The sequence below is a fragment of the Pipistrellus kuhlii genome, unplaced genomic scaffold (assembly GCF_014108245.1).
Source record: "Pipistrellus kuhlii isolate mPipKuh1 unplaced genomic scaffold, mPipKuh1.p scaffold_m20_p_38, whole genome shotgun sequence".
Classification (NCBI taxonomy): domain Eukaryota; kingdom Metazoa; phylum Chordata; class Mammalia; order Chiroptera; family Vespertilionidae; genus Pipistrellus; species Pipistrellus kuhlii.
In genome coordinates this window covers 1960993-1981469 of record NW_023425538.1, presented here as the reverse complement: position 1 = coordinate 1981469, position 20477 = coordinate 1960993, and the positions used below count along the sequence as shown (strand labels likewise).

Here is a 20477-nt window from a genome sequence, read left to right as displayed (position 1 = left end):
ACCTAAAACTAATATTTTTAATAGAAAAATAAAATTAAGCATAAATAAAATAAAACAAATGTGATGGCATTTTTACTTATTGGTTTCAGAGAGGAAGGGAGAGGGAGAGATGGAAACATCAATAATGAGAATCACTGATTAGCTGTGGAATGCCATTTTTAATCGTGCTTTTGTTTTCTAATTTAAAAATCTGCCTTTGATTCTTGCCTTGTCGTTTATAGTTCTGAACCTGGACTTCATTCCGCTATGCGTCATCTGTAAAATGGGGCCTTTGCAAAGATTTAATGATACCAAGCATGCAAAGCACAAGTTGTACATTAAGCCCTCTCCACTCCCAAACCCTCAGTCGAAGTTCCTATCGTGGGAGACAGGGGTTGTCCAGGGTATGAGTGTTGACTGCGGAGGTCGAGGACACCATAGCTGGAGAAGGCCAAGGTGGCTATGTTATCCCCAGGGGCAGTAAACATCCTCCCAGCCCCGTCCTCCCCTCTGAGGCCTCACCATCGGCCTAACTCAGAAACCAAGGTTCGTGGGCTGCCTCCCGCTGTGCGGTCGAGCGCGAACTACATTTCCCCGCGTGCACTGCGGCACTCGGCCGTCCCGCGGGGACCGCGTCCTTCCTTGGTTAAAAGGCTTGAGGCAGTAACCATCATTTACGCAGCTCCTACTCTTCGCTTTGCGAAGGGCGTCCGTCACCATCAACCCCACCTTGGACCCCGACCCCGGCAGGGCCTGTGAGGTCCCCAGTGCTTTTGCTCGCCTTCCGGCGTCCGGATACCGGGTCCCAGGGAGGACCCGAAGTCAAATTTATCTCCCCCGGAGGGTTCCTTCGACCTACGAAATCCCCACAGCGGCCCGCGGCTGGCTAGGGTTTCTGGGGACTAAGGGACTGGGGTAGGCCTCGAAGCCGCGCAGCGGGAGACTACAACTCCCAGGCGGCACCGCGGCGGCGGCGGCAAGTCACTCAGGCACCGCCCACGGCCCAGGGAAGCGGCGCGGGCGGGGCCGGGGGCGGGGAAGCGGGCGCGGGCGGGGTGGGGGCCGGGGCGACCCGGAGGCAGGTGCAAAAGATGGGGTCCGCCGGGCCACCCCGCGCGTGAGGAAGCCTAGGGGCGCGCCACCCCGTCCCGGGCGGGGCGGGCGCCCCACGGGCCCCGCCACTCCCGCCCCGCCCGGCAGTTGTGGCCCGGGATGCGGAGCCGGGGGCCGCCGGTGGTGCTTCGCGGGGTGAGAGGCGCCGGGGAGGGGGCTGCCTGCTGCCCTCGCCCTCGTCCCCCACCGGCGGGCCCCGGAAGGAATTCGGGAGCCGGGCGGCCAGGCCTTCTGAGCGCCCTGACGTTTGAGGGGGACCGGCGAGCCCGCCGCCTCACCCCCGCCCGCCTGCACAGCTGAATCAGAGCGGCTTCTTCCTGCTGCTGCGGAGGCCCCAGCCATGGCCCCCAGGAGGCCCCCAGCCCCCGCGGGGACTGCCCCCCACCCCGGCCGCCCGGGCCTGCCCTCTGCATCCCGCGGGCAGCCCGTGTGAGCGGCCCCCGCCCTCCCCATGGAGGAAGCGGAGGGGGGCGCGGCGGCTGAGGAGTGGGGCACCACCCCCGCGGGGCCCGTCTGGACCGCCGTGTTCGACTACGAGGCGACGGGCGACGAGGAGCTGACCCTGCGGAGGGGCGACCGCGTCCAGGTGCTTTCCCAGGACTGTGCGGTGTCGGGCGACGAGGGCTGGTGGACCGGGCAGCTCCCCAGCGGCCGCGTGGGCGTCTTCCCCAGCAACTACGTGGCCCCCGCCGCCCCGGCCAGCCTCCAGCTGCCCCAGGAGATCCCCTTCCACGAGCTGCGGCTGGAGGAGATCATCGGTGTAGGGGGCTTTGGCAAGGTCTACCGGGCCCTATGGCGTGGCGAGGAGGTGGCCGTCAAGGCCGCCAGGCTGGACCCTGAGCAGGACCCGGCAGTGACCGCAGAGCAGGTGCGCCAGGAGGCCCGGCTCTTTGGAGCTCTTCAGCACCCCAACATCATCGCCCTCAGGGGTGCCTGCCTCAGCCCCCCACACCTCTGCCTGGTGATGGAGTATGCCAGGGGAGGCGCACTGAGCAGGGTGCTGGCAGGTCGCCGGGTGCCCCCTCATGTACTGGTCAACTGGGCTGTGCAGGTGGCCCGGGGCATGAACTACCTACACAATGATGCCCCTGTGCCCATCATCCACCGGGACCTCAAGTCCATCAACAGTAAGTGGAGTCATCCCCCCACACCTGCTTCCATAGAACTGTAGGAGGCCAAGGCTAGGTGGTGGGGAATGGGAATACCAGCAAACACTGCCAGGGACAATAAGGGGCAGCAGTAAACCTTCAGAGCAGGTGAGACAGGCCTTGCCCCATTAAGGGAGGAAAGGATGGCTCAGAAAGGTTGCAGGACTCCCTGCCTCCCAGGCTAGAGTTATCTGTAAACACTGTGACAGACCCTTCATTCCCAGTGTGAACAGGAATGCCCTCAAGGCACCTCTGCCCAACCAGGACACCAGAATCCACCAGAGAACCTGGCCTGGAGGGGCACTATTGCCGGACGTCTGGGGAGGGTAACCATAGGGTCGGTCTTGAGTGTGGTAGGTTGTTTAGCAGCCTCCTTGGTCTCTACCCACTAAGCATTCCTCACTCTAACCCCACCTCCAGTTGTGATGAGCAAAAATGTCTCCAGACATGGCCAAGTGTCCCCTGGGGGCAAAATTGCTTCTACTGGAGTCCTATGCTGGTCCTGCTAGCTGAGGCAAACTGGAAAAGATGAGGAAGGAGGAAAAGAAATGTGCCTTATGTAAAAGCTTCCGGGCTGCCAGGCCAATCATGGGCTCTCAAAAGTTGATTGGTTGTTGAATGAGGACGGAGGTCTGGTTCTCAGGGAAGGTTCCCAAGGACCCACATCTAGATCAAGGAGCTTCTCGTGATGTCAGCAAATATTAACTGAGCACCTATCATGTAGGAGCAAAGCAGGGGCAAAGTTGGTCATGATTTCTGCCCTAATAATACTTACAAACAAGACATTTCACTCATTCCCAGATATTTCTGGAGCACCTGTTGTATGCTAGAGCCTGTTGTGGGTTTTAAGGATACAGCAGGAGCAAAATCCTACTCTCCTATCTTCCTCCGTCCCTTCTCACTTCCTTTCACTTTTGCATTTATTTATTCATTTATTCTTTAGTTTGATGTTTACTGCGCTGGGTCATATGCTAAGCTAGAGGGATCAATGAGAAATGAGCATATTCCCTGTCCTCACATGAACTGTGAAGGGTTCCCCTTAACCCTCACATGTCATCTATTTATGATCCCTGTCAATTCTACATCTTGAAATGTGTTTGAATCCATCCCACTATTTTTTACAAGTTTGTTGCTATGCCCCCACCACCACCACCTAGAACAGAGAGGTGAGTCTTCCTTACCTCCCAGGCCTGGCATTCATAGACTCAACAGAGAGCTGCCAAGGCTCAAGGTGTGCCAAGCCCTGAACCATGGCTGGGGGATGAAGCTAGACATAGATGTCCCTGCCTTCATAGATGCTCATGCTCTACTCCTCTGAAATGCTGGGTAAATGGAGGCAGGACTCCGGGCATGCTCCTCTTGAAGAATAGGGCACCTTCTAGTTCTTCCTCACCCCTGCTGATTTCACAGCCCGCAGCTGGGCATAAAGACAACGCTTCCACACCCCCAAGTCTTTGTGCAGCCAGTGCCATCCGATCAGAGGGTTGGTGAGACTCTAGGCCAGGACTTCCTGCTCCGGCAATGGGCCTGCTCCATTGCCTGGGACAGAGGATACAGGGCCTCCAGCACAGCTTCCCCCAGTCACCCTTCCCTGAGGAGCTCCTCATCCGATGTATTGCACCCATTAGTTCTTTCAATCAATAATTCTTAAGCAGAATTAAGCATACTAGGCACTGTCCGAGGTCAGGGATTACAGAAGTGAACAAGGCAAGATTCCCCCCTTGTGGAAGTTAACAGTCTAGTGAACAGAAATAAGTGATTGATATTTATAAATTTTTGAAAATATTTTTAATTTATTTCAGAGGAAGGGAGAGGGAGAGCGAGAAACATCAACGATGAAAGAGAATGATTGATTGGCTGTCACCTGCATGTCCCCTACTGGGGCTCGAACCCACAACCTGGGCATGTGCCCTGACCGTGTCCTCCTGGTTTATAGATCAATGTTCAATCACTGACTCATACCAGTGATTGGTACTTAGATAAAATTTCAGAGTACCCAGATCTGAAGGAAATAAGGCAGATTAAGGATGGGGGCAGAGAGAGCTCTCAGCTGGTTAGGGAAGGCAACATTTGAACAGAGACCTGAACCAAAAGGATCCAGCCTTACAAAGATGTGGGCAGGGCAGAGGAAATGAGGAGGGAAAGAGTGAGCCTTGTTAGAGAGACTGCAAGACCCAAGGAGTTGTAAGAGTAGGAGTGAGGCAAAGGTGAAAAGGTAGGCAGGGGCCAGATCCTGTTGACCTCAGGGCTATGGTGAAGACTTTGGGCATTTTATTCAATGTAGTGGGTGCCATTAGAAAGTTTTAAGCAGGAGAATGACATGATCAGATATAGATATAGATATAGATATAGATATAGATATAGATATAGATATAGATTTTTTTTTTTACTTTTTTAAAATTAAGTTATTATCTGTGTACATATTTTACCATTGCCCCCTCAGATATATTTTTTTAAAGGGAACTGATTTAGGCCCAGCCTGGAAGGTACAGAAATGAAGTGTATGACCAGGGGTTGTTCCCTGTCACAGGATCACTCCACACACAGGAGTGATGGGGACCCAAGAAGGGAGTATTTCTAGTAGCTGGAGTCACAGGCTAGAGTCACGGGAGGCTGCCAGGTGGAGCAGCATTTGAATCAGGCTTTAAAACATAGACAAGATTACCAACTATGGAACCTTGGGAAATGTACTGATCTCTCTAACCCCCAGTTTCTTCATCTGCCAAATGGACACGATGGTAGAATTACCTCATTGTTCTTGTGACCGGAGAAGTAACTGGGAAGAGTCAAAGGTAAAGGTGGAGAAATAAGAAACAATTATGGTGGCATCACACTCCAACAGTAATAGCTAACACTCTTAAAGGACCTACTGTTGCTTCAGGCAATAAATCTTTGCTGTAATCCTATAAGGTAAATACTATTAATATTATCATCTCCATATAAGAGAGGAGAAATCTTAGTGTTAATAAAAATAAATTATACAAGGTTATGCAGCTAATAAGTGGCAGAGCTGTAATTCAAACCCAGGACATCCACTACACTTTGGGGCCTTTGTTTGATAGAAGGTAGTAGAATATCAGAGCAGTTAAAAGATGGGGCTTTGATGACACATCTGGGCTTTACCCCACCATTTCTAAGCTGTGTGACCCTGGCCAAGTGACCTCATTGCTCTGAGCCTTGGTTTGCTAGTCAGCAAAATGGGTTGCTTGCTAGTTAATTTATGTAAACGAATATAATGAAATGAATATAAGTGAAACACTTCATTCTTGGGGTGCTTAGCACTGTGCCTGCCACATAGTAGTGTCCTGATAACCACCAGCCATAATGATTCTTATTAGTATTGACAGTAGGCAGCAAGTAAGTTGGAATCATTCGGTATGCTTGGGAATATGTCAGATTTTGTCACAAGACTGTTGTGTAACAAACCACCCCAAAAACTCAGTGTCTTCAAACTCCTTGTCTTTTATTACTGCTCATGCATTAGCAGGCCGGCTGGAGGGTAATGATATAAGCAGCATCATCTGGAGAGGCTTTGCACTGAGGGCCTCTCATCTTCCTTGGACCAGCAAGGCATGTTCTGCTGATGGCAGAAGTGCAAGAGGGCAAGCAGGCACGTGAGGTCTCTTAAGGCCTAGGCGTGGCACCCTCACCTCTGCCTCTCACTACTGGCTACAGCAAGTCATATGGCCAGCCCAGAGGAAGGATGGGGAAATGTAGAGTATGCACAGAAGGGAGTAGAATTGGGGCCATGAGTGCAGTGACCACAGGGATGACAAAGGAAAAGGAAACCTCATTCATCCCTTTGGCTCATGGTTTGTAGCTTCTACTTCTGGGAGGTTGGGAATTCAAGGCCTGGACCAAGGCGAACCAAGGTCTTGGCCATCGATCTTTTACTGAGCTTCCCAGCGTCCAGGTTGGAGTCAGGTACTCCTGGAAGCTGTAGGGATTAGACCGGCCACTTGAGATGAGGAGACAGAAAACAAATAAAAAGAAGTCCAGCTGAGGCAGGGCCAGGACATGCAGTCTGCAGCCCACCTGATCTGGGTGACCCCTTTCTTCTTATTCCACAGTCCTCATTCTGGAGGCCATCGAGAACCACAACCTCGCGGACACGGTGCTCAAGATCACGGACTTCGGCCTCGCCCGAGAGTGGCACAAGACCACCAAAATGAGCGCCGCAGGGACTTACGCCTGGATGGCCCCGGAGGTTATTCGTCTCTCCCTCTTCTCCAAAAGCAGTGACGTCTGGAGGTGCTGATGGGGCTTGGGAGGCCTCTTGGAAATGGGGGAGTGAGCAGGGCTGAGGGCAGAGTTGGAGGGACAGTCTCCCACTGAAGCCAGGTTCTGGGCCTGACAAAGTACTGGCCATGTCAGACCAGTAGACAGGCACCAGAGCAGGTCTCTGTTCTAATAGCAAAAGTGGCAGCTGAGGAGGACTTGAGTTGCAGTAAAACACAAACACAAAGCAAAGATGTAGAGATTGGATGTTGTCAGCACTAACGGCCCTTCAGACACCATCCATCACACAGCCCCCACTTGTCACACAGAAGTGGAGCCCTTTGGAGACAGCCATTCATGCATGCGCCCACCCTGCACCTGCGCTGGGTGCCAGGGATACAGCAGAAATAAAAGCAGGCACATTCCCTGCCTGCAGGGATAGTAAACAAGTACACAAGAAGCTGGAAAAGGCTGTTTTTAAGAAAATTGTAAAGTAATATTAAAAGATAAGTTAATTCACCAGAAAAAGTATTAGGTAGCATTATGAGCCAGGAGGTTGACAGAAAAGAACTCTGAAGGCTGGAGGCTTATTGCAGAAGGCTTTTATGAAAAGTGATAACTGAGCTGCATCCTGGATGACAAGACAGAGCCAACTGTGCAGAGTTTGGGGGAAGAAGCTTCCCTGGCAGAGGGAACAGCTCACACAGAGGAGGTGCTGCGGTGAAAAGATTAGCGGAACCAGAAACAGCTACCAGGACCTGCGTGGTTGACTAGAGCAGACTAGGAGAAAAGTGGTAGGAAATGACGGAACAAGAGCTTCTCAGATGAGGCACCAGACTCAAGTTTTATTCTAAGCATAATGGGGCGCCATTAGAGGCACTTATGAATGATGTGGCTGCCTCCAGTTGTAGGGTGGGAATGGATTGTAGGGGAAGGAATGGGAGTGAGAGGCCAGTGAGAAGGCGTTGCCATCACCAACAAGACTTTGTGGTGGCAGCAAAGCTCTAACCCAGGCATTCATTTGTGGCCCCAGACATTTAGCAGAGCCACGTTTCAGTGGCAAGGAACAGAAACCAAAAAATAAAAACAAGGCTGAAGTTTTTGCTGTCATGTGAAGCCAAGACTGATACAGTGTTAGAGATCCAGGGTCCTATATCAGGATTCCTTAATGGGTGTCATTGACCTCAGCAAGATGATTCTTGCTTGCGTACTCCTGTCCTGTACTTTTCAGGACAAAGGTGTCCATGGTTCGAAGCAGCCCAACCTCAGTAGCTCTCCCCGGTCACTGTGACAGGCAAACCTATGTCCCACAGGTTTCCAGGGACATAGGAAGGTGGAGGGTCATACTGCCTCTAATTTAAGCCACTGATGTTCCTCCACCTTGCATGGCCTCCATTCCCAAGTTCACTTCATGGTCCAAAATAGCTTCTTGAGCTCCAGCTTTTGTGTCCTCATTCCAATCAGTAGAAAGGAGAAGCGATGAGGGGCACCTCTTCCCTTAAAGGATACTTCCTGGAAGTTAGTTGCACACTACACACCCTCCTGCATCCCTCTGGCCAGAACCAATGCCATGCTGACATAATGAGCTGCAACGGAAGATGAGAAATTATCTCAGGCAGCAAATGCCCAGCACAAATTCACCAGCACTGGGGCTGAGAGAAGGGGAGGCTGTCAGCTGCATGTGGGCAGGGGTCGCGTCTATCTTGTTCCAGCGCCTAGATCGGTGTCTGGCACACTGGGCACTTCGTAGGGGTATGTTGAATGAATGCACATGCGGATATGGGGGACATGTAGGCCCTGCACACAGCAGTGGTCACGATCCAGAGGAGCTTCCTGGAGAGGATGGGCATGCAGGTGGTTGCACAGAGATGCACGCTCTAGAGCTGTGGAGCATGAAGGACATTGCTGCGGGCACCGGGCAAGCCTGAGGCTGCGTGTGGCTCTACTGCTCACTGCTGTGTGACTGGGTGAGCAGCTTAACCTCTCTGCTCATCAGATAAAGTGGGGTCGTACCAAGACCTGCCTCCCAGGGCTGTTGTGAGGATCGCTGAGCGCCTAGGACAGTGCTAGCCTTAGGAAGTACTTTATAAATGGTCAGGAGTGTTAACTTGAGTGTTAACTAGAGCCAGAGGATCTCTGGGAGCACAGAGGAGGGACCTCCAGCCCAGCTTTGGGGGCTGTGGAATCAAAAAGGGCTTCCTGGGAGAGGGAGCGCCTGAGTGGAGACACAGGGACAGTACACAAAGGGAAAAGTGTTCCTGACAAAGGGAACAGCCTGTGCAAAGGCCAGATGTTAGGAGAACAGGGCTTGTTCAACTGGTGTGGCTGCAGGATGAAGCGGAGGTGGATGTGTAGGCTGAGAGTGCTTACGGGGGAGGCTGCAGTGGGCACTGAAAGTCAGGGCTAGGGAGGGTGGATTTGCTCAGTGGGCATGGGCACCCGCTGAAGGTTTCCAGGCAGGGGCAAGGGGAGAGCAAAAGCAAGACACCAGAGAGCAACCTCAGCACATCTATTTGAGATCAGGGCAGTGGAAGTCAAATTAGGTGGTTGTGGCCTCTTTGGCCAGGCTGGATGTTGGGGTGAGGGGGCGCGCCAGGGAACCCGAGGCAGGGCTGGGTATAAGTGAGGACTGGGGTGGATTGTGGCATCACCCCTCCCTCTCCCCACCTGCAGCTTCGGGGTGCTGCTCTGGGAGCTGCTGACGGGTGAGGTCCCCTACCGTGAAATCGACGCCTTGGCTGTGGCATATGGCGTGGCCATGAACAAGCTGACACTGCCCATCCCCTCCACGTGCCCCGAGCCCTTTTCCCGCCTCCTGGAGGGTGAGCCGGGGCCCCGTGGAGAGGGAAGGTTCAGTTGGGTGGCAGGGGCCCGTGGGTCCAGACCTCACCCCTTCACACTCCCTCTATAGCAATCGGCCCAGGAGTGAGAGAGAAGGGGCTGGACCCTCAGATGATGACTCCCGCACCGTTGGCTCCATGGACCCCGACCCTTACTCTGGCCAGGCCCACAGTTCTTGAGGGCAGTCTGTTAGGATTCATTGGCCCTAGGATCCCTCCCTGATCCCTGATCCTGCCAGCAGCCAGAGATCAGTCCCAGAGTTTCAGAGTGAAATATTGCCAGGAGTTTGGGTTTGGATGTCTTCCCCTCAGCTCTGTGAAAGCTGTCTGTGTTCAGTCCCTTCAAGTCCTGCCTGTCACTGAGCAGGCTGATGCCCCAGAGCATGACCACTGACATCTCCACTCCCACCCCAGAGTGCTGGGACCCAGACCCCCACGGGCGGCCAGACTTCGGCAGCATCTTGAAGCGGCTTGAAGTCATAGAGCAGTCAGCCCTGTTCCAGATGCCACTGGAGTCCTTCCACTCACTGCAGGAGGACTGGAAGCTGGAGATCCAGCACATGTTCAATGATCTCCGCACCAAGGAGAAGGTGAAGGCAGGGGCAAGGTGGGAGGGAGGACAAGACCCCGGAGTTCTGATGCCTTGGGGGTGGGGGGAGAGTCCCTTCCCCAGCTGGGGCCCAGGGACCCTGTTTTGTCTAAGAAAAGACAGCCTCCTTGAGGATCTAGGTAAAAGGCACCCTGTCCCGAAGTGACACTACCTGAAATCTGGGATTAGTTTTAAATACTACAGCAAAATGAGGAGAGGTGAGAAGGAAGGGGAAGATTTGCAAAGTACAGACAATTGTTGGGTGATAGGCGCATGGGGACAGACTATTCTCTCTGCTTTCATGGATGTTTGAAGTTTTCCTAATTGAAGGGTTAAAAAATTAAAAATCAAAGAGAAAAAAAAATTCTTTCTTTGGGCCAACACAGACCCCAGCTCTGGCACCCAACCTCTGTGCCCCCAATTTGCTCACACAGCAGGACACTCTCGACAGGGCCCCAGCCAGACCCCTCAGCCCTAGGTTCAAGCCCCTCCCTCAGCCCTGTCTCCTCTCCAGGAGCTCCGCAGCCGTGAGGAGGAGCTACTGCGGGCGGCCCAGGAGCAGCGCTGCCAGGAGGAGCAGCTGCGGCGGCGAGAGCAGGAGCTGGCGCAGCGTGAGATGGACATCGTGGAGCGGGAGCTGCACCTGCTGATGTGCCAACTGAGCCAGGAAAAGCCCCGTGTCCGCAGGCGCAAGGGCAACTTCAGGCGCACCCGCCTTCTCAAGCTGCGGGAAGGCGGCAGCCACATCAGCCTGCCCTCGGGTACTCCTGTCTGTCAGCTGGGAGCGTCCCTAACCCAGAGCTTATCGCTTCGTTTTTCTTTACTTTTTAAAATATTTTTAAAATGTATTTTTTTTTTATTGATTTCAGAGCGGGAGAGTAAGAGAGAGAAACATCGATGATGAGAGATAATCATTGATTCGTTGCCTCCTGCACACCCCCTACTGGGGATTGAGCCCACAACCTGGGCATGTGCCCTTGATCAGAATCAAACCCAGGACCCTGTCTGCAGATGCTATATCCATTGAGCCTAACCAGCTAGGGCTTTTAAAAAATATTTTTAATGCTAAATGTCACACACACACACACATACACACACACACAAAACCACCAAAAACTGTGCAGCTTAAAGCATTACATAATCACCCCCTGGAAGCAGAAACCCTATAGCCACCCAGGTGCCTCCACATGCCCCCTCCAACGCCCTGCAGCCCCTGAGAGTAGCTCGTCTTGACTTTCAGGGCAGTCACTTCCTTACTTGTTAGTTTTGTCTCCCAACTGTTTGCTTATTATCTTTTACTCTGCCTTTTTCCTCCTTGCCAACAGTTTGTTGAGGCTACATCATTTGTCCTGCAGCATTTCCCACAGTCTAGATTTTGCTGTTTGAATTCCCTGTGTTTCACTCACATGTCCCTGTATCTCCTGAATTGGTATTAGGTTAAACCAGTGGTCGGCAAACTGCGGCTCGAGAGCCACCTGCAGCTCTTTGGCCCCTTGAGTGTGGCTCTTCCACAAAATACCACGTGCAGTCACGCATGTACAGTGGCCCATGCGCAGAAGTCGGTTTTCGGCCTGGGCGAGTCTATTTTGAAGAAGTGGCATTAGAACACTCAAGGGGCCAAAGAGCTGCATGTGGCTCTCGAGCCACAGTTTGCCAACCACTAGGTTAAACCATGTGACATAGCTGATGTTCAGCCATTTTTTATCTACAAACAGGTTTCACATGGATCTCAAGGCTTAATTAGTTTCATGTTTAAGTTTGATTTTTTTCTTTCTTCAAAGACTGCTTCCTGGGTGACACCAGAGGCTCATTATGCTGGTTGTCTCTCTGTGATGTTACAGCCACAGTACCTAGAACAGCACCAGCTCATAAAAATGCAAGCCACATGTGTGATTTTAAATTTTTTAATAGCTACATTAAGAAAGAGAAAGAGCCTGACCAATGTGGCTCAGTGGTGAGTATCAACCTATGAACCAAGGGGTCACGTTTGGATTCCGGGTCAGGGCACATGTTGCAGGCTCTATTTTCAGTTGGGAGCTTGCAGGAGGCAGCCAATCAATGATTCTTTTTCATCATTGATGTTTCTATCTCTCCCTCTCCCTTCCTCTCTGAAATAAAAAAAATTATACACACACACACACACACACACGGGAAAGAGAAGTGAAATTTTAATAATATATTTTATTTAGCTCAATATACCTAAAATGTTATGGTTTCATGTGTAATAAATACAACAAAGACTTCTTTTTTCCTTACTAAATCTGTGAAATCTAGTATGTATTATATATTTACAGTGCATCTCAATCCAAGGGCTGAATTTTCATAAAAAATACTTGACCTGTATTTAGGCTTCATAAAATGTTGAAAAAGCAGATTTATACACCAAAGTTGTTCCATACATGCTTGTTTCTAATGACCAAATTTGCACATTCACCTTTAAAAGTAAACTTAAGTTAATCAGTTAAATAGATAAAAGTAAAACTCTCCAGTTCCTCAGTTGTACAAGCCACCTTTCAAGTGCTCAGTTGCCACATGTGGCTGATGGCCACCAAAGTGGACGCTCAGGCCTTGGATCTCAGTGCGGGCAGCAGCTCTCAAACCTGGATGTGGATCAGGGGTCCCAGGCGCTTGTTCCTCCAGTTAGATGGATGCGCCTTCCCTGAAGGCTGCTAATACGGGGGTGGGGCAGGAACCTGCATTTCAGTCTGCTTCCACTCAGTGCTGATGCTGCGAGTCTGGGAGCCAACTTGGGGAACCACTGCTACTGAACACAAACCGGTGTCACTGCCTCTGAGCCTCTAGATTAGAATCCAGAGGGAACTGCCCTTCCGTACAGGGAACTGCTCGGGGACCCATGGAACCGTCTGCTGAGGGAAGTTCCTGTTTTGCAGGCTTTGAACACAAGATCACAGTCCAGGCCTCTCCAACCTTGGACAAGCGGAAAGGTTCTGATGGGACCAGCCCCCCCGCAAGCCCCAGCATCATCCCCCGGCTGAGGGCCATTCGCTGTGAGTATCTCCCGAGGCCCTGACCAGCCCATCAGTCAGCAGACTTCTCTGAGCGCCTTCCTTGCCCCAGCAGGGAACGAGACAGGGTCCCCTCCCTCATTCTCATGGGTGAGAAACAGACAACACATGAGCAAGCAGACAGGGTCACTCTTTCAGGGATAAGCACTATAAAGGAAATCAGGGAAGGGAATAAAAGAGAAGAGTTGCATTTTGTATCAGGAGGGTCTGTCTGAGGTGCCGGGGTTTGAGCAGGGACCTGAGCGGTAAGGAGCGAGAGAGACACAGAGATCTGGAGGGACAGTGGCCCTGGCAGAGGAGCAGCAGCGACAAAGTCCCGGTGGCGGGAACAGCGTGGCGTGTGTGAAGGCCCAAAGGTCACTGGCTGGAGTGGGATGACGGGTGCAGAGCAGCGGCTGTGCCAGGGGCTCAACAGCAGCCCGATGACGCTGGGCCTGGAGAGCTGGATAAAGAACTAGATTTCATTTTAAAGGTGACAGGGAGCTTGGAGGCTGCGAGCAAGGCAGCAATGTGGTAAAGCACACCTTTCCCTCTGGCTGCCATGGGGATGTGGATGGGAAGAGGGCAGGAGACAAGTGAGACGATGGGGCTGAACCAGGGCCTTGGAGGGAGAGAGGTCACAGTAGGGGCTGCCTGGCAGAGGTGTAGCTAGCGCATGGGTTTGCTAATGAATTGGAGGATATAGGGCTGACTCCCGACTCTATTCTGCCCATCATTCACCCCCAGCCTTGCCCCACAGTCTCCTGCATACGTCTGTGTAAGCACCAGCTTTGTACCAGGCCTGGAGTCATTCTCATGGGGGACACAAGACAAACAACAGCCATGCAGGGGAGTCAGTACTGGTATCAGGTTGCATCCAAAGTGTGTGGTAGGAACAGAGAAGACTCAGCCTTCTAACTCTCTAGGGAACAAATTACTATAGAGCTGGAGGCTTGAAGGGCAAGCAGCCAACACCGTCAGGGAAGGGACTGAAAAGACACAGAATTCCCGGTGAAGGGACAGCCTGTGCAAAGGCATGGAGGTGTGAAAGCACACCACCCCCCGGGAATCTGTGGACATGAGGTTCCAACCATGGCACTTACACCCGCTGCCTGCATGTCTCCACTCCAGCGCCCCTCCTTTCCTCCCTCCACACCAGCCACTCTGGGCTCTGGCTGTCCTGTGACGTTCCGTGCTGTCCGGACTCAGGGTCTTGGCATTTGCTGTTCCCTCTGCCTGAAATGCTCCTCTCCCTGTGTCTTCTTGACTCACTCACCTGGTCTTTGCTCAGACGTCTCCTCCCACGTGAAGCCTTCCGAGCCACCAGGCCCTTTCCCACATCACTTCCCGCAGCACCTGCCACCTCACAGGTGACTTACCTGAGGGGAGTCTCGCTGACCATCCGAGGGCCAGGGTTGTCTGCGCTGTCCACTCCTTCTTTACAGCACCTGCCACAGGTCTTGGCAGAACAGGTGCCCAGGAAACATTTGAGACTGAGTGGATGACTGAAGGGTTAGGCTGAGAGGAGTGATGGGAACGGGGCTGAGGAAGTAAGCTGGCAATAACACGAAGGGCCTTGAATGCTGACTGTGGAGCTGGGCTGTCACCCTCGGCAGTGGGGCACTGTGAGAGGATTTTGAGCAGAGAAGGGTCATGGTTGGAGTTAGAATCCAAGATCCTCTGAGCTTCCAGGTGGAGGTGAATCCCAGGTGAGGAAAGTAAAGCTGGGAACCCAGTGGGGACAGACATTCCAAGACCCAGTAACCAAGTGGCTTTTCTCGGCCCAGTGACTCCTGTGGACGGCGGTGGCGGCAGCAGTGGCAGCAGTAGCAGTGGCAGTGGTACCTGGGGCCGCAGCGGGCCCCCAAAGAAGGAAGAACTGGTTGGGGGCAAGAAGAAAGGCCGGACGTGGGGACCCAGCTCCACCCTACAGAAGGAGCAGGCGGAGGAAGAAAGGTATCCGTGGCTGGAGCCACCCCGGGCCCCACCCCCAGGCCCATGGCCACCAGAAGTGCCTCCACCCACACCAGCTCTGTTCCCCTGCAGGCTGAAGGCCCTAGGGGAAGGAAGCAAACTGTGGTCATCCAGCGCCCCCAACCTGGGCAAGTCCCCCAAACACACCCCCATTGCCCCAGGCTTCGCCAGCCTCAATGAGATGGGTAAGAGGATGAGGGAGCCTTGGGGGGGGGGACAGTCCCTGGCCGAAGGGGACACTGCCAAGACAAAGGGGTCCCTTCCCCTGGATTGGGGAGGGAGGGATTTCACTGGGCCCGAGTGCAGAAAGCGTTCCCAGAAGGGGGCGGCCTGCGCCTGGAGTGTGGGCATCACTGCCAGGGTCAGGGGGCTTCCGGGAAGTAGAACCGAAAGCAATGCTTAGCGGAGTTGGTGGGCTTGCTGTTTGAGGGATCGTTGGGGGCAGTCCCTTGCCTCCAAGTCCCCAGAGACCGCGTGGAGTCCAGTGCCGGCCCTCTCCGGTTGCAGAGGAGTTCGCGGAGGCAGACGGAAGCAGCAGCGGGCCCCACTCCCCCCACAGCACCCTGGCCTACCTCGAGGCGCCGCTGACCCCCCAGCCCTCCCCTGGGGCGCCGCTGCCCCACACACCCACCCGGTCCGCGCTCGGCTCCCGGCGCAGGCGCTGCGAGTTGGCGCTGCTGGGCTGTGCCTCGCTGCTGGGCGCCGTGGGCCTGGGCGCTGACGTGGCGGAGGCGCGTGCAGCAGCGGACGGCGAGGAGCAGCGGCGGTGGCTGGACGGCCTCTTCCACCGCGCCGGCCGCTTCCCCCGCGGCCTCAGCCCAACGGCACGCTCCCCTGGACGCCCCAATACAGCCTCTGGCCAGGGCCTGGCGCCCTCGACCACCCTGGTGTCACTGTCCTCCGTGTCCGACTGCAACTCCACGCGCTCACTGCTGCACTCCGACAGCGACGAGGCCGCGCCAGCAGCACCATCCCCGACACCCTCCCCTCTCGCGCCCTCGCCCAACACCAACCCCCTGGTGGACCTGGAGCTGGAGAGTTTCAAAAAGGACCCCCGCCAGTCACTGACGCCCACCCACGTCACAGTCACTGCCTCGCGCGCTGTGAACCGCGGGCACCGGAGGACCCCGTCGGACGGGGCGCTAGGGCAGCGGGGGGCGCCAGAGCCCACAGGCCCCGGCCCTGGTGAGTGAGGCACCCCGTGCCCGGTGTGCAGAAAGCCCTGCCCTGCCCTTCCAGGGTCCAGTGTCCCAGGCCAGATCCACCCCTAAGGTGCCAAGGTGGCTGTCTCCTGCTTAGCAGGGGGAGGGAGGGGCTGTGTCCCCGGCCCTCACTGCTAGAGGCATTGTGGGGCCCTGTGACTGTGACACAGGATGAAGCAGGGGTGGCAAACTCTAATGCCCACAGGGGGCAAGCCGGTGGCATTAGTGACAGCAAAAACCAGAGCTAACACAAAATTTACAGCCACAGCCACGCCCAGGCCCTGTTCTCTGTGCCTTTGTTGACCGACAGAGATGCTGGAAACAAAAGGTGTTAGGGACCGCCCAGAGGCTGAGCTGTTTGGCCATTGTTATTCTCTGCCTTACTCCCCACCTACTGGGAGGTGCTGTTGCCCCACTTAGAGATGCTGTCAGGCCGCAGGCCTCTCCTTAGCCCGGCGCTCTGTCTGGCCTTAGCCCAGCGTGAGAGAGTTGGGAGGAATGAGGGCTTTTCTCCAGCAGGTTTTTTGAGAAAGGTCAGAAATTCCAGTTTTCATGTCAATGCTCCTGGCTCTTCAGTGCCACCTCTCGGCTCCCCCTCACTCATCCCCTCTGATCCTCTCTTACCAGGCCCTCGAGATCCCCTGGACTTCCCCCGCCTGCCTAAACCCCAGGCTCTGTTTCACACACACCTGCAGCCCCCCGAGTTTCCTGGCCGCCCCACCACCCTGACCTTCACCCCAAGACCCCGGCCTGCTGCCAGCCGCCCCTGCCTGGACCCCTGGAAGCTGGTCTCCTTCGGCCGGACACGCAGCATCTCGCCTCCCAGCAGGCTGGACACTCAGGAGAGCCCCAGGCGCCCCAGCATGCAGCCCACTCTGCTCGACATGGACATGGAGGGGCAGAGCCAGGACGGCACAGTGCCCCTGTGCGGGGCCCACGGCTCCCGCTGACCTGCCCCGCCGCCTGCCTGGGCAGCGTGAATGTAGTCCCCAGGCCCTGCCCCCGCACAGGCAGGGAGGCCCTGGGAGGGTTACTCTATTTATTGGGGAAGGGATGGGGGACACTTAATTTATTCTTTTGTGCCCTGTGCTCGCCCTGCAGCATGGGGGAGGGGGCAGGGATACTCAGGGACAGGGCCATGAGGGGATTCGGCACAAAACGCAGCATTAAAGGTGACCCCTGCCCCCTGCCATGCTTGCTGTGTATCTTTCCCTAATCCCGGCTCATCCCCAATGGGTGCCCCCCCCCCCACCCTTGCTTCCTCCTAGGCCCCTCTGGATTCTGAGGTCCAGAGGGTGAGGCCCAAGCCTATGTCTCCTCCCTAGTTCCCACGAGAACACGCACACAGAGGTTATGGTGAGTGCTTTACTGGCCAACACATGAGTCAGGGAAGTTACACAGGGAGGTGGGGGGGGGGGCGGGAAGGGAGGGGCAGTCCCCATGGGTGGCCTCAGCCAATGACATCCCGAGGCTGGGCCCCGCTGTCTTCCCTCTGCAGGCTGCACCGGCTCATCTTCAGCTGGGTCAGCTGGATGTAGCGTAGGACGTTGGTGTCTGCAGGGACAATGGACAGGGCATTACTGGGTGTCCTGGTGACGTCTGTAGCACCTCAGGTCATACCTCACTGTCCCCAGCCTTCAGTGGCTCCCCAGCTGGTATTGCCAGACAGACCCCTTCTTTAGGGGTATGTCCACCTCCAGAATAGCTTTGCTATTCCCCTGCCAAAAATGCTGGCTCAGAGGTTCCTGTTATTCTCTGCTTACCCTCCAGTGGCACCTGCACAAAGCCTGTCCTCCAAACCCTTTACCTGCCTCCACTCCACAGCCCAGATCATGCAGGTGGGGCTCCTCTCACTGGTTCTTTTCTTTTTTATTTTTTTTAAATATATTTTATTGATATTTTACAGAGAGGAAGGGAGAGAGAGAGCTAGAAACATCGATGAGAGAGAAACATCGACCAGCTGCCTCTTGCACACCCCCCACCGAGGATGTGCCCCCAACCAACGTACATGCCCTTGACCGGAATCGAACCTGGGACCTTTCAGTCCGCAGACTGACGCTCCACCACTGAGCCAAACCGGTTTCGGCCCACTGGTTCTTAATACAAAATCTCATATTCTCTCTACATCCCAACACACCCAGAGGGCAAGGAGCAAGTCTCCAGCTCTGCCATTTCTGTCCCACCCCCAGCCAATGTCCTGCCACCCCCCTCTCGCTCTGGGCGTCTAACTCCCAGCAAGTGCTTAACAAGTGGTGGCTGGGAGAACTGGTGGATGGTAGGTGGGTGTGGCAGTGGGTCAGTGAGGGAGTGGATGGATGAATGTGTGTTGGGGGGCATGGAGTGAGTGCATGGGGAATGGGCTAAATGGGAAGCATCAAAGTGAGTCGATAAATAGATGAGAGGTGGTGGGTGAGAGGGTGAGCAGGAGGAGGTGGAGAGGGGGAGGTGGGGTGTGCAGCACTCTCTTGAAGTAGCTGTGCCCTGGCCTTCCTGCCTTGTTTGTTCTGTCCCAGCCCCTCTCCTCACTCCGCCCAGCCGCCACCCGCTCACCTGTGGGCTCCCGGTTCCGGGCCTCCTGCAGGTAGCGCAACGCACGCGCATAGTCACCCAGATGGTAGAAGGCAATGCCAGCGCGGTAGGTGGCCTTGAAGTTGCCCTGCTGCTTCTCCAGCACCTTGAGACAGTACTCGCGCACCCGCTCGTAATTCACCAGCTCCGACTGCAACAGGCAGGCTGCGGGCCCCAGGACCGGAGCTCTCAGAGCCTGCCGGCAACCCCAGATTTCACACCCCCGAGGAGCATGATGTCAGGCTGCGAGGGAACCCCCGCCCTTCCGCACGGCTGAGCGGGGGCTGCGGAGCCTTTTTCAGGCCAGCGGGGGCTGCCGAGCCTCTGGCCAATCAGAATGGAACCAACCTGCACTGCCGCTAGAGGGTGTGAAAACCAGGCTAGAGCTCAGGCTATTTTCGTGGGGGGGGGGGGGGGGGGGGGGCGGGTGTAACTGAGGCTACCTCAGGTGAGGGATGAGGCTTTAAATTGTGCGTCCAGGGCAAGGCTTTCTCACCTGAGGTTCACGGTGGCAGCCCAAAGCCCATTTCCTGCATCCCAGCTCCTTCCATCCCCGTGGTCCCCTACTTCCCCAAGCCCTCTCTTCGGTAATTTCTGCTGTCTCCCACTCCCCCGCACAGACCCCAGCGCCGGTCCCTTCAAGTCTCCGCTCCCCCCGCCCCGCCCAAGGCTTCAAGACTGCCCCTCGCTCCCACCCTCTGCGCCGCCGACGGCGGCCGCATACCCGTGAGAGAGTCATAGCACTCCACCTCCGTGTTCTCCACCAGGCGCCGCTGCTCCTCGCTGAGGCGGGTGGGCCCCGGGTTGGTGTGGGGCCCGGGGGCGGGGGTGGGCAGGCCCCCGGCGCGGGACCCCTGCGCCGCCTTCAGCTGCAGCAGCGCGCGATGGTACTTGCCAATGGCTTCCCGGAACTTCTTCTCTCGGTAACAGCGCTGACCCTCCGCCTTAAACGCCACGGCGGCCCGAAGGCTGCTGTCGAGCGCCGCGCCCAGGCCCCCTGACGATTCCGGGGCAGGACCTGGCCGAGCGGAGCCATGACGGGGACCCGGGCCCGGCGGGGAGAGAGCGGGAGGTGGACGCGGTGGAGGCTCCGGGGCTGCGCTGAGCATCAGCACCGGGGACAGCGCGCCGCGCTGCATTGTGGGAAACTCCTGCAGACCGCTGCTGCAGCTTCGGGCGCGGGCCTGTCCCCACCCTTTCTCCGCCCCTCACCTCCGGTGGCCGACTCCGGCTGCCCCCTATGGGTCTAGAGAAACCCCTCAAGACTTCCCCACTCTTTTCTTCAAATCAGCCCCAGCCCTCGTTCTCCAGCCCACCTTTTCCTCCTCTCCACTCACCTCACTGCCAGCTCCCCTTCCTCTCCTGCCCAAAGCTCCCAAAGCTTTCTAGAAGGAAAGGGTACATCTGGGGGAAAGAAAAGGAAGATTTCTATCTCGGGAAAGCTGGTTTTCAGCCCACTAGGCATTTGCCATGTTGGATAAGGATACAGGCTTTGGAATCAATCTGCCCAGATTCAATTCCTGGGTTTTTCCTCACTAGTTACATTTGACTTGAACAAATTACCTAAATTACCTGGGATTCTATATCCTCTTCGGTAGCATGGAAGGGACAATGATAGCCACTTTGAAACTCATTTATCGATGATACAAGCAAATACTCATTGATATATTTTCTGTGCCAAGCTTTGGGCTGGGCAATGCTGGGATGTAGCAGGGAAGGAGGGAACTATCCTCATGGAGCCCCTAGTCCCGTGAGGAGACAAACCAGTAGCCAGTGACAGCCCAGAGTGGGCTAGCCAGGGAAGCTCGGGCAAAGGGGTCAGGGCAGGATGGGGGAGGTGC

General features: G+C 55.3%; 2 protein-coding genes across 10 annotated transcripts; one reads left to right on the top strand and one right to left on the bottom strand.

Annotated features, from left to right (window-relative positions):
* The first annotated feature begins 1001 nt into the window (after positions 1 to 1001).
* MAP3K10 (mitogen-activated protein kinase kinase kinase 10) lies at positions 1002 to 17258 on the top strand. Of its 4 annotated transcripts, XM_036408233.2 has the most exons (10): positions 1003 to 2219; positions 6311 to 6491; positions 9132 to 9280; positions 9713 to 9888; positions 10402 to 10648; positions 12779 to 12895; positions 14680 to 14848; positions 14939 to 15051; positions 15374 to 16051; positions 16696 to 17258. In XM_036408233.2, the coding sequence occupies exons 1-10, from the start codon at positions 1544 to 1546 to the stop codon at positions 17016 to 17018; spliced, it is 2829 nt and encodes a 942-aa protein (XP_036264126.1). In that variant the 5' UTR covers positions 1003 to 1543; the 3' UTR covers positions 17019 to 17258. The 4 variants fall into 4 exon arrangements, with proteins under 4 accessions (XP_036264127.1, XP_036264129.1, XP_045426819.1 ...); XM_036408234.2 differs by lacking the exon at positions 9132 to 9280 and having other exon boundaries at positions 1002 to 2219; positions 9666 to 9888; XM_036408236.2 differs by lacking the exon at positions 15374 to 16051 and having other exon boundaries at positions 1002 to 2219.
* On the bottom strand, positions 12439 to 19958 carry TTC9B (tetratricopeptide repeat domain 9B). 6 transcript variants are annotated; one of them, XM_045570869.1, is made up of 3 exons: positions 19361 to 19958; positions 18619 to 18801; positions 12439 to 12648 (listed from the first exon to the last, which is right to left on the bottom strand). In XM_045570869.1, the coding sequence occupies exons 1-3, from the start codon at positions 19773 to 19775 to the stop codon at positions 12557 to 12559; spliced, it is 690 nt and encodes a 229-aa protein (XP_045426825.1). In that variant the 5' UTR covers positions 19776 to 19958; the 3' UTR covers positions 12439 to 12556. The 6 variants fall into 6 exon arrangements, with proteins under 6 accessions (XP_045426825.1, XP_045426824.1, XP_045426826.1 ...); XM_045570868.1 differs by lacking the exon at positions 12439 to 12648 and adding an exon at positions 17420 to 17667; XM_045570870.1 differs by lacking the exon at positions 12439 to 12648 and adding an exon at positions 17420 to 17657 and having other exon boundaries at positions 19361 to 19957.
* Positions 19959 to 20477: the final 519 nt, after the last annotated feature.